Genomic DNA, 12,994 nt, shown 5'->3' with positions numbered 1-12,994 from the left:
GATTTTTTTATCTATGAAAATCCTGATTTTTTTAGTTGACGGAACTTTTGTCTCTTACGACCTTTTTGTAAAAGTAATTTAATTTTATAAATCTTTTATACTATAATCTATAATATCAAAACAAAATCGATGTAATTTTTAAAAAATTATATTTTCATAATATTATTACGAATAAAAATACTAGTCTGGGATGTAAATGGTCCGGTCCGGCCCGAAGATCCGACCCGACCCCAAACACTTTAGGGGCTAATTTGGTGTGATTTCACCGAGTTTAGAGCTGGGTAAGGGTCTCAAAAATAGACCCGGTCATTATTTCGGGTCGGGTCCGAGTCATAGCTCGGGTCACCCGAACTCGGCCCGGTGGCCCGGTCATCATACACAATTAATATTTTGTGTTATTAGTGATGGATCATGGCTATTCTCATGTGGAATTTAAATATTGTAAACCTTAATATTTTGTGTTATTAGTCATTATAAGACTATAAGTTAATGTTTTATGTTTAGAATGCATAAGACTAATGCATAATATTATGTTATTTGTATTGACTTAAATATTTGGTGTTATTAAACAATATTAGTATTGATTGTGGTTATACTTTAGTATTGATTGTGGTTATGCTTTAATTTTAAAGAAGGGTCTTGTTATATTTTTCTAAGTGAATTTTACCATGTCAAATAATGGTTGGAGTCTTGGAAATTTGGATATTTTTACATGCTAGCTTACAAGAAGGTAATCAACGTAATGTAATGTTAATGACCCGATTTTTACCTGGTATAATTGTGGTCCGAAAGTGTGTTAGTTTCATCGGGTTCGGGTCTAATAAATAGACCCGGTGTATATTTCGAAAACCCGATTTCACCCGGTCCATGTGCACCCCTAATACTAGTTTTGCAATATATTTATAACCTTCTCAACAAGGAAAAAAAATGTAATAATAAGTTTCCATCGAAAATTTTAAAACTTTTCGAGTAGAAAAAAATATCCAGCAATGAAGTACTTGGAAAAAGGACTTTTAAGTTTCTCAAAAATTATAATGCCATATATAATGCATCCGATCCTCATCAATCTTTCATCTCGTTTAAGGACCTATAAATAAGTCCATCATTATAATTCTTTAGAGATTTGATAATTTTTTTCGGGCAAACACTCCGAAATCCTTTATTATAAGGAGAATTTATCTTTTTTGACATGGCAATATGTGATTGATTTATATTTAGTCTAATAAATAATCATAGTTTAACTTATTTAAATTAAATTTAAAATATTAACTAAAATAAGGGTCTTTTATCAATCATCACATTTTATATTGTAAGTCTGTTTTAAAAATTTATGATAAGTTTAACTCAATTTTCTAACTTAAGTTTAAAAATCTAATTCAACTAAAACTAAAAAATAAAAAAGAGAGAAACGAAATGAATGAGAAGAAGAATGACACAGATAGAAGAAAGCTGAAAGACAAGAGAGCAGAAGATCAAAAAGTATAAACATAAAAGGAGAAAAGACACACTTAAATATAATGAACAACTATAGAAAAGAAGAAGAAGAACATGTTGTATCATTTATCTCTCCTGTATCATAGTGAAAAACACGGACTCTTAGATGAGAGTGAAAAAAGACAAAATTGATCTAGGTTATGTTGCATCACTTGCCTCTCCTATAATTGAAATATATTCATCTCAAGTAAATAATACTATTATCTTAGCTTTTTACTTCGGATTTTTTTTAATAAATAAAATAAATATAATTTTTATCAAGATAAATAATTTAAAAAATATTTATCGATTTAAAATTTTCCTTCTTATCTCGTTTACAGTGTAAACGAGATAATATTTCATATATTTCGTTTACAGTGTAAATAAGATAAAACCCATCAGCATGACACGTGTATATCTCGTTTACAGTGTAAATGAGATACATATATATCGTTTATACTGTAAACGAGATAGAAGAAGACAAATTAGCAGTAGCTATAAAAGGATGTGTAACTTTTGGTATTTTCCACAAATATTTTCTATCATTTTCCTGTCTCGTTTTTCTCACAAAAATAAGGCATCAATGGCCAGTAACAGTCCACACTTAGTTGTGCTTGTTTATCCCAATTGTCGTATGAGAAATGGCGACAACGGGGTGACATTTGAGTGTGAGGATCCGATATTGTTTCGCACTCAGCATGCATGTGAATACGTTGTCGGATTTGAAGAGTTTGATATTGAGCAAGTTCGGTGGTACAGAAGTGAGGGAGATCGGAAGGGTGGCATATAGGTTGGTGGCACCCATGGGTAACGCAATCTTTCAGTTTCGGCTATTCCGACTTCAAAAAGACGAGCATGTGCGACTGATATTCGACATTCATCGGAGGATCGTGGTGGAGCAGGTAATGGAGCTTTCCGCCGAGGTGGGACATAGTGGTTGCGGTGGTTCCATACACTCGACCTATGTACAGGACAACCGACCTCTTGCACCACCGTCCATTCATGTCGCCATTCCAGTGAATGATGCAAAGGAGGGTGAGGAGGAGTTGGACGATGATTACGTGGCGAACAGTGCGGACAGTGATTCGTCCGATGGTGGGGATGAGGATGAGTTTGTTCCGGAGACACCTACCCAGACTGTGGCGCACCATGTCCTGCCTCCACCTCATCCAATTCCAGCGCTATCGGCAGTGCCAAGTCACTATCATAGTCTGGATATGGACGCCATGCATGAGAGGACTTCATTTTCTAACACGGGTGAAGAGGATTACAACCTAGACGGAGGGGTAGAGTTTCGGGTCGGCCACATGTTCAGAAGTCGAGAGGCAGTGCTTCAGGGTGTGAAGAACTACAATATTCGCAGGAGTGCGGAGTACCGGGTGATCAAATCGGACCGGTTAAAGTACCATGTGCAGTGCCGTCAAGCTGACAATGGGTGTCAATGGAGCCTCCGTGTGGGCGCTTCGGCAGAACCTCAGATACTGGTAAGTTCAACTTTAATTGTACTTTTCGGTACTTCTGTATGATATATTAAGTAGGTTTGAGATATGGCTGAAGCAATACTGTTTTGTTGTGTTCAGGGAAGTTCGGAGGGTTGGCGGAGTACACAGTTGTGTAGTACCCACCATGTCTCAAGACCATCGTTAGTTAGACAGCAATCTGATCTATAGGGTCATATTGCCGTTGATTCAATCCAACCTATGAAGCACAGACACGGACACGGACACGGGACACGACACGACACGCGACACGGCGACACGCGGATTTTAAAAAGTTGTCGGACACGGGGACACGCATATATTAATAATATAATATATTTAAATAGAGATATGTCTTAATAGAGATATTTTCAAAAACAACCATATGATATGTATTTTTCCTAAAGTGTATAGGTATTCAAAAGATAAAATTCTAAATTCCTATGTCTTAATAAAGATAGTAAGAATTTTGTACATCACATGTACACAAAAAAAAAGTTATCTAAAGTCATTCTTTCTCCATCATATATGGTTGATATCTTCATCATTAGAAAAAGTCACTCTTTCTAACTCCGGTTCATCAAGAGAAAGGTGAGCAACTTCAAGAACACCATTTTCTTCATCAATTGGTGAAAAAGCATCTCCAGCAATATCCCACATCATAGTTTCTCCTTTATTATATTGTGGAGTTTTTCTTGAAAGAAGACGAAGATTAGTGTGGACAAATACTAAATTTTCTGCACGTTTAGGCTTCAACTTGTTTCTTTTCAGGGAATGGATAAAAGAATATGTGCTCCAATTCCTTTCACAACAAGAAGATGAAGATGGTTGCCCTAGTAGCCTAAGAGCAATTGGTTGAAGAAATTTTGCTTTACTACCATGAATTAGCCACCAAGACTTTGCATCAACTATGCCTCTATCATTCAAAGAGTCATAATCATCAAAGACACCTCTACCATCAGAAAAGTTTGCAAATTCAATGTTTACCTTTCTCCTTTCTTCTTCATTAGGAAAATACCTCTTCAAGCATTTAACTCTCTCATTAGTGATCTCAATATCTTGATGAGGAGAAACTCGTGTAAGATCTTCTCTCAACCATTGGTGGCTATAATACCTATATAATTAGTGTTTAAGCATAAATTAATAATGATTCAATTATCTTCACTTATAAATTAAAGTTATAAATAATAAATGTAAAAAGTTACCTTGGATTCAATGAATGTGCTAAACAATGAAGAGGTGTGCTACTTTTTGTCCATTTTTGAACTAATATTGAGTGCACAACATCGTAGAAGGACGATGACTCTTGTTCATCTTTTCTTTCATAGAGATATATAGCACTTTTTACTTTCTTGATCATTGAATCCCACATATCATGGACCAAATGAAGAGTAGGTGCATCTGTGTCTGTACTTCTTAAAACATCATAAATAGGATTTGTGAAAGCAAGAATATAATCAATTTTTTGCCACCAATTTTCACTCAAAATCTTTTCTGTAACAACTTCAACTCTGCCAATATTATCTTCCTTATATGAAGACCACTTCTCACTTATAACCATCTCTTTGAGGCCTTACTTTAACAACCTAAATCTTTTGAGCATCACAATAGTAGAAGCAAATCGAGTAGGAGCAACATTAAGCAACTTCAATGTATTAAATTCATTGAAAATAGATAACCTCATATGATGATTAATAATAAAATTTTTTATAAAAGAAACATCGTCAGCAATTTGAGTAATCCATGAGCATTCTTGATAAACAAAATTATTCTTCTCTGTATTCTTAGCTGTACAAATGTCCTTTAAAGCAAGGTTGAGAGTATGAACAACACAAGGAGTCCAAAAAACAGATGGAAATTCAGCTTCAATCAATAAACCAGCCGCTTTACAAACCGGCGCATTATCAGTCACAATCTGCACTACATTTGAGAGACCGACTTCTCTTATGACATCTCTTATTTGCTTTGCAACATAATCCTTGTCTCTGATCTCATCTGAACAATCTACAGCTTTCAAAAACATAGGCCCACTTTCAGTTATAGCCATAAAATTAAGAAGAGGCCTTCTTTGGGGATCACTCCATCCATCACTTACAATGCTCGCTCCCTTTCCACTCCATGAATTCTTAGTAGGTTCTAACATTCTCTCCACATGTTGCTTCTCTTTCTCAAGCAAAGTTGTCCTCAATTTATTATATTCAGGAGGAATATAACCATCAATATAATTATTGGCAGCATAAGAAAAAGCTTTGACAAAATACGGATTTTTTGCTAGATGAAAAGGTAATCCAGATGAAAAAAACATTCTAGCAATATGTAAATCTAGAGTCTCCCTTGCATTCATATTAAAAGTTTTCTCTAAAGGTCCAGTAGCTCTTCTTTTTCTTGAATCAATTTCACTTGCATTAGATAAGGGTGGAAGAGGAATTGACTTAGCCTTTTTACTTTCATGCAACAATGTACTTTCACTATCAAGTTTCTTAAGTTCTTCAAGCTTTGTTGATGTAACTTTTGCACAAAATCTAATTCCTTTTCCTGAAATCTTCAATAAATGTGCTCTTACTCTAGTATAAGAACCACTGAATAAAACTTTACAAAATTTACATTGAAATTCAAGATTTCCGCCCCCTTCAATTTTATCTTTCTTTGTTACAAATTTCCATAAAGGCTTATCAACACTTTCTTCAAAATTGTTTTGAACACTCTCTGAACTCATCTCTCACAATCCTACAATAATTTAAAAAATAAAATTATTTTTTTATAATTCAATTTCTTGAGCAAAACAGAACCAAAAAAAGCATTAAGAGAAAACAAAACCAAAGAAAATTATTATATAATACTAAACATTTGTGTAAGTAAGCTGAGTTCATTCCCAGCTATTATTGTTTAATGTTTACTACAAAAGAAACAAATAAAAACATATTATAAAAGGTGCGAATTACCAATGACCACAACAAAACCTTAACAAATAATCCTTCAATATGAACATGATTACTAAGAAGAGAAACATAACCTAAAGCTATGAATCAGGATTAGCATTAGAACCATGATATATATAATAACAGCATATACATAAATGCATATAGAACAAATTATAGTATAGACAAATTGCTATCTAGAGTCTAGACATTTACACTAAAACTCAAAATAAATTGATTTCTAGGAATCTTACAAGTCACTGCATATTCCACTTCATATACATAAGTGCTGAATACTGCCATATTATGTATGCTAAAAAACAAATTAACAATCAATCCAGTTTTTTTCCTCTTGTCTTTTTTCTATCAGTTCTGTGTCTTTCTATTACTTTCTAGTTTCTAATCTTCTCATAGCAGCAGTAAAAAATTATGAAAGAAGTCTCTAACAATATCTAATTCCAGAAGCACAAAACAAAACAAAACCAAACCAAGGAGATGCACATAACAAAATAGAAATCCAAAATCAAATGGAAGCACAAAAATGATAAAACAAATCAGAACCAAAGAGAAGCACAGAGGCCAGAGAAAAATAGAAATACAGAACCAGAAAATTGATTGATGGAAAAATAAATATTCTCCCTTACTTGAAATGGAGGATGCAGAAGAGCACGAGAGCAGGGCAACGGTCACGTTAGAAGTGGTGACCGGAGAGGTGGCGAACACGGCAACGAAGAGGTGGCGAACCGGGGAGTGAACAGCAGCGAACGGCAGCGAACGGCGATGACAAGCACCACAGAAGAAGTGACGGCAGTGAAGAGAAGATGCTGAGATTAAGAGTGAGTGGGTGTGGAGAGAGATGATGAACATCCACGGCGGTGGCGACCGGAGGTGGCGGCGATGGCTGGAGGTGGCGGTAGACTGGCGGTGAGGAGAGGGTGAGTGGGTTGGAGCCACAGAGCCAGAGACGGGTTTGGGGGTGGAGGTGAAAGGTTAGGTTTTTAACTTTTTGTTAAAGTGAAGGGTGAAAGACTGAAAGTGAAATTGATGTTCCAAAATGGCATTGGGCCGTGTCTGGGCCGTGTCTGGGCCGTGTCCGGCCGTGTCTGGGCCGTGTCCGGCTTATTTTTTTGTTTTTTTGGATAGGACACGTTTGGACACGGGAGACACGCGTGTCGAACGAGTGTCTCCATGCGTCGTGTCCGAAATGTGTCCGACACGCCGACACGGCAATTAAACAAAGTGTCCGTGCTTCATAGTAATCCAACCCTTTTGTGAGTATTCTGGTTTTGCAAGGTGCGGTCCAGGCAAGCTATCACTTCAAACCATCCTACAGAAAGGTGTGGATGGCAAAGTAGAAGGCAATTGCACAAATATACGGAGATTGGAAAGAGTCGTACAACAAGGTGCCCAAGCTAATTTAGGCATTGCAGAGCTATTTTCTTGGAACCATTTGTGACATACGCGTCAAACCGTTCTACGATGGTCACCTCCTGGTACGCGACTACAGCATGTTCGACAAAGTTTTTTGCGCTTTTCTGTCATGTGTCGAGACCTTCAAGCATTGCAAGCCATTTGTATCTGTAGATGGCACGCATCTGTATGGCAGGTATGGGAGAGTGTTGCAAATTAGATCAGCTTAACATGATACATAGGAAATTAGACGTTAAGCAAATATTTCTATCTAACTTACAGCTACTTCTACTTAAGTCCTTACTTCCATGTTTATAGCCTACACATGTCCCTAAATTACATATTCTATACTAAGGAAATCCTAATTAGAACGTTATAAATACTAACAACCTAGCACAAGAAAAACAGAGTTCCAAACCAATAATTATGTCATAACAACCTTGCACAAGCAAATATAGTTCTAAATTCCTCCTAGAGACCTATCCTTAAATCATTTAACTACGTTCTTATCACTTAAGGACTACCCCAATAATGGCCATATACTTAGATTAAACAAACAGAACGCAACTAACCTCGAAGTCGGCCACCCTGACGTAATGCGACGTCTCGTTCAGCCTGTTGATGTCTCCGTCGTTTCTCGCCTGGCGCGCCATCACCGTATCAGTCTAAAATAGGGTAGAAAAGGCTTAAAAGAGGGGAGGAAGAGGTTGACTACGTCAAATTGGGACCCGAAATGAAGCTGTAAACGACTTCTACTTATAAGTGCGTACAGGCCTTATCTCATTTATACTGTAAACGAGATATATACGTGTTATGCTGATGGGTCTTATCTCGTTTACAGTGTAAACAAGATAAGACGGGAGAATTTAAATCAGTAATTATTTTTTAAATTATTTATTCTGGTAAAAATTACATTTATTTTATTTATTAAAAATAAATCCTTTTGCTTCCCAACATTTGTTAGATTTTATTAAATTCTTATTTTATTTTTATTTGTTATTTTATTTTTTTCATAAAAACAAAATTTGTTGGATTTAAGATTTTTACGTAGAATATGATAATAAAAAAATACGTTTATTTTAGTTCAGAAATTTTAACTCTAATTTATATAAGTTAAATTATAGTTATGTATGGAATTAAATATAAACAAATCTCATATTATCCTATTAGAAAGGGTGAATTATCTCCTATATAACAAGAGAATCTAGAGTGTTTATCTATTTTTCCTCTCAAATCTATATATTTATTACAAAATTTTCTCCAAAACTTAATACTTTTGCTCCTTAAATTAAAGACCTATAAATCTATCACAAAATCCTTTAAAAATCTATATGTTCTAATACTGTTGAACGTTATATTATGAATAATGAATTTGTAAGTTATAGTATTAATTTCAAAATGTTGAATTGCTTTGCGCACTAATCATGAAGTTAAAATAATTAAGTGCACAACAACATTCTCCTAATTTTTAATGTAAACTTTTTTACCTTTAATTAATTAGGTCCATTATTTGCAAGGATTTGGTTTGCATAATGCAGTAGAAATATTCTGCCAGCTAATTGAATCACATTCATATTATTTTATATTTTGGCTAACAAAAAAGTTAGTATATCAACCTTCAGTTGAATAGAGAGGGAAGAAACGTCGTAATCTAAAGGTTTCATTTCTAGCTGTGATGAGCCCTCTTTATTCCAATAATTCCTGATAATTATATTAAATACTCAAAAGAGAGAAAGCGTAGAAAGAAGGAAAGATAGATATTAACTATTAAGATATACGTATGAATGTACAAATCTATCATTACCAAAAACATCTATTATAACTAAAAATTACTCACTAATATATTTATTTATATTTAATTATTTATATGTATTATGTGATATATTTTTTTATAAAAGAATCAGTTATTAAAATAATTAAACATTTAATTATAAAATATCAAACTTTTAATTTACATAACAATATTAAATTTTTTATGAACACAAAACATTACTTATTACAGTTATCACTGTGTTTTTTATATTTTTATTCATATCTTAAAAAAAATGCAAGTTTAGTTTATTTTTTGAAGTTTGATTATGAATTAGAACTATCTTTAATTATATTATTTATAAATTTTAATTATAAATGTAATTTATTTTTATATATAATTCTGTAGAAAAGTTGATTGGTCATTTTTATTCATGCACAGATGTTTTTGCTTGTGAATATTATTGGGCAAAAAACAGAAATAAACCAAGGGAGAAAATAATTTATGTGAATAAGTCAAAACGAAAACGGTTTCATGAATCCACCAACGTACATTTATATGTAGTTCGAACCAGCTTGGTTCGAATTCCATTTCTACATAATTCGAACCAGTTTGGTTCGAATTATACACAAACACATACACACTAATTCAAACCAAGCTGGTTCGAATTACACACAAACACACGCACACACTAATTCGAACCAGCTTGGTTCGAATTACACACACAGTAATTCATTGTATAATTTGAATTATGCTGTTAAAAAATTAATAATTTAAAAATAAAAAAATATATTTTTTATTTCATACGTTAAAAAAAACTAACAGAATATTTAATTACGAGACTTCTTTAAAATATTAATGAGCTATCAATTCGAATTCCATATAATACTTTTCTGTCCATTTTTAATAGTTCATGAATATTTTTTAATAAATTTTTTTAATAAATTCTTTTAAATTATACTACAAAAAATATTTTATCCTATGCAAAACAATTTAAAAAAAATGGCTTAAAAAATATTAGGAGTACTATAAAAATTTGTAATGTTATAATAACTTAGGTAAATACATGCATGTACTCAAATTTTAAATAAAATATTCTACATAATCAATAATAATTTAGAAATGAAAGAAAATATTTTATTCCATACAAAATAATTAAAAAATATATTTTATTCTATACAAAATAATTTTAAAAAATGGCTTAAAAGATGTTATGAATACTATAAAAGTTTGTAATATTCTAGTGATTTAGGTAAATACATGATAAAAATATTTTTTCTTTAATTTCTAAATTATTAGTAACTATGTAGAGTATTTCTTTAATGTCCTAAGTCATTAGGACATTACAAATTTTTATAGTACTTCTAATATCTTTTAAGCCATTTTTTAAATTATTTTGCATAGAATAAAATATTTTTTTGTGGTATAATTTAAATAAATTTATTAAAAAATATTCATGAGCTATCAAGAATGGGCAGAAGAGTATTGTATAGAATTCGAAAATTATCATGAATATTTTTTAATAAATTTATTTAAATTATACCACAAAAAATATTTTATTCTATGCAAAATAATTTAAAAAATGGCTTAAAAGATATTAGAAGTACTATAAAAATTTGTAATGTCCTAATGACTTAGGACATTAAAGAAATACTCCACATAGTCACTAATAATTTAGAAATTAAAGAAAAAATATTTTTATCATGTATTTACCTAAATCACTAGAATATTATAGATTTTTATAGTACTCATAACATCTTTTAAGCCATTTTTTAAAATTATTTTGTATAGAATAAAATATATTTTTTAATTATTTTGTATGGAATAAAATATTTTCTTTCAATTCTAAATTATTATTGACTATGTAGAATATTTTATTTAAAATTTGAGTACATGCATGTATTTACCTAAGTTATTATAACATTACAAATTTTTATAATACTCCTAACATTTTTTAAGCAATTTTTTAAAATTGTTTTGCATAGGATAAAATATTTTTTGTAGTATAATTTAAAAAAATTTATTAAAAAAATTTATTAAAAAATATTCATGAACTATTAAAAATGGACAGAAAAGTATTGTATGGAATTCGAATTGATAGCTCATTAATATTTTAAAGAAGTCTCGTAATTAAATATTTTGTTAGCTTTTTTTTAACGTATGAAATAAAATATATATTTTTTTAATTTTTAAATTATTAATTTTTTAATAATTTTTTTAATAAATTATTAATTTTTTAACAGCATAATTCGAATTATACCATGAATTACTGTGTGTGTAATTCGAACCAAGCTGGTTCGAATTAGTGTGTACGTGTGTTTGTGTGTAATTCGAACCAAACTGGTTCGAATTAGTGTGTGCATATGTTTGTGTATAATTCGAACCAAGCTGGTTCGAATTATGTAGAAATGGAGTTTGAACCAAGCTGGTTCGAACTACATATATATGTGCGTTAGTGGATTCATGAAGCAGTTTTCGTTTTGGCTTATTCACGTAAATTATTTTCTCCCTTAGCTTATTTCTGTTTTTTACCCAATATTATTATTTCTTTCGGCTAGAATAAGATTGAAAATACTTTAAACAAAACCTATAAAATTTGTTAGACTGATTTGTTAAAATATTATTTTTACAAAAATAAATTATTTTTAGGTTAAATTTTTAATTATTTATTCATAATAAACTCAATACAAAACACACAAAAAAAGAGCAGTCAAGACTTAAGATTCTAGTTTCATTTGTTTTTTGTTTATGAAAAAAGAATTTGTGTTTATATGGATTGTAATTTAGTTGTAAGTATGATTATAATATATAAATAATTAAATATTGATTTATATATGTGAAACAGTTAGTTGGCTTAAACTGAGGAAAAAAGAGGCTGCACTAATCAAGCTTGACTTCCAAAAGGCATATGACAGGGTTAAGTGGAGCTTTGTGAACATTGTGCTGCAGAAAATGGGATTTGGGCATAAATGGAGAGCATGGGTGATGGAGTGTGTAGCCACTACGTCTATGTCGGTGCTGATAAATGGCTTGCCATCTAAGCCTTTCAACATGGAAAGAGGTTTGAGGCAAGGTGACCCACTGTCTCCGTTTTTATTTGTGCTGGTGGTGGATGTGCTGCATTGAATGATTGGAGAGGCAGTGAGGAATGGTCGTATATCACCGCTGCAGGTTGGTAGAGATAGGGTACCATTGTCACATCTTCAGTTTGCTGATGACACTATCATCTTCTGCCCACCAGAGGAAGAGACTATAAAGAATTACAAGAGACTTCTGCGATTCTTCGAGTTGATGTCAGGATTGAGTATCAATTTTGATAAGTCCAGCCTGATTCCAATTAATTGTGACGAGCAATGGGTCGAGCGTATGTATAACCTACTGGGTTGTAAGGGGGATGCTCTTCCAGTTAAATACCTTGGAATATCTCTAGGAGCTAATCCGAGGTTGGTGAAGACATGGAAGCCTATCATAGACAAGGTGGAGGAGAAACTCAGCTTGTGGAAGGCTAAGGTGCTAAACAAAGCCGGAAAGTTGGTACTTATCAAATCTGTGCTGAACAGTCTGCCAGTATACTATTTGAGCTTGTTCAAGATGCCGAAAGCTGTTGCTGAGAAATTGATTTCGCTACAGAGAAGATTCTTGTGGAGCTCAGAAGAGGGAAGGACTGGTATGGCATTAGTAAGGTGGGAAGTGGTCCAGACGCCGAAGAAACTAGGTGGACTGGGAGTAGGGGACGCTATGGTTCGAAACACAGCGCTGTTGTTTAAGTGGTGGTGGCGATTTGCAAAGGAAGATTGCCCATTGTGGAAAAAAGTTGTAGTTTCTTGTCATAATCTAAACCCCAACGAGCCTCTGTCGACTCAAGAACCGCCTACTAGAGGAGGACCATGGAAGGATATTTGCCAGTTACACATTATGAACCAACATCTAAGGGATAAGATGGTCGCAGGCCTGTCCATGGAGGT

General features: G+C 32.7%; 3 protein-coding genes across 3 annotated transcripts; 1 reads left to right on the top strand and 2 right to left on the bottom strand.

Moving 5' to 3' along the window:
• Positions 1-2,171: 2,171 nt before the first annotated feature.
• On the top strand, positions 2,172-3,143 carry LOC107647531 (uncharacterized). The gene is made up of 2 exons (XM_016351603.1): positions 2,172-2,957; positions 3,054-3,143. The coding sequence occupies exons 1-2, from the start codon at positions 2,172-2,174 to the stop codon at positions 3,141-3,143; spliced, it is 876 nt and encodes a 291-aa protein (XP_016207089.1).
• A 330-nt stretch (positions 3,144-3,473) lies between these two features.
• On the bottom strand, positions 3,474-5,616 carry LOC148563022 (uncharacterized). The gene is made up of 2 exons (XM_088489256.1): positions 4,157-5,616; positions 3,474-4,065 (listed from the first exon to the last, which is right to left on the bottom strand). The coding sequence occupies exons 1-2, from the start codon at positions 4,510-4,512 to the stop codon at positions 3,474-3,476; spliced, it is 948 nt and encodes a 315-aa protein (XP_088345382.1). The 5' UTR covers positions 4,513-5,616.
• Positions 4,525-5,667, bottom strand: LOC148563021 (uncharacterized). The gene has a single exon (XM_088489257.1). It carries the CDS (start codon positions 5,665-5,667, stop codon positions 4,525-4,527), a length of 1,143 nt encoding a protein of 380 aa, XP_088345383.1.
• Positions 5,668-12,994: the final 7,327 nt, after the last annotated feature.

Source organism: Arachis ipaensis, chromosome B6, assembly GCF_059453495.1.
Source record: "Arachis ipaensis isolate K30076 ecotype BB chromosome B6, ASM5945349v1, whole genome shotgun sequence".
In the NCBI taxonomy this organism is placed as follows: domain Eukaryota; kingdom Viridiplantae; phylum Streptophyta; class Magnoliopsida; order Fabales; family Fabaceae; genus Arachis; species Arachis ipaensis.
Note: the sequence above shows the minus strand (reverse complement) of the source record. Positions and strands in the feature narration are given on the sequence as shown.

Excerpts from the sequence above, each read along its gene's own strand:
- LOC107647531 (XM_016351603.1), top strand. The coding sequence starts at position 2,172 with ATGCATGTGAATACGTTGTCGGATTTGAAGAGTTTGATATTGAGCAAG. Across the intron at positions 2,958-3,053 it reads CGGCAGAACCTCAGATACTG|GGAAGTTCGGAGGGTTGGCG; the intron begins GTAAGTTCAACT and ends TGTTGTGTTCAG.
- LOC148563021 (XM_088489257.1), bottom strand. The coding sequence starts at position 5,667 with ATGAGTTCAGAGAGTGTTCAAAACAATTTTGAAGAAAGTGTTGATAAG.
- LOC148563022 (XM_088489256.1), bottom strand. The coding sequence starts at position 4,512 with ATGGTTATAAGTGAGAAGTGGTCTTCATATAAGGAAGATAATATTGGC. Across the intron at positions 4,066-4,156 it reads GCACATTCATTGAATCCAAG|GTATTATAGCCACCAATGGT; the intron begins GTAACTTTTTAC and ends CTAATTATATAG.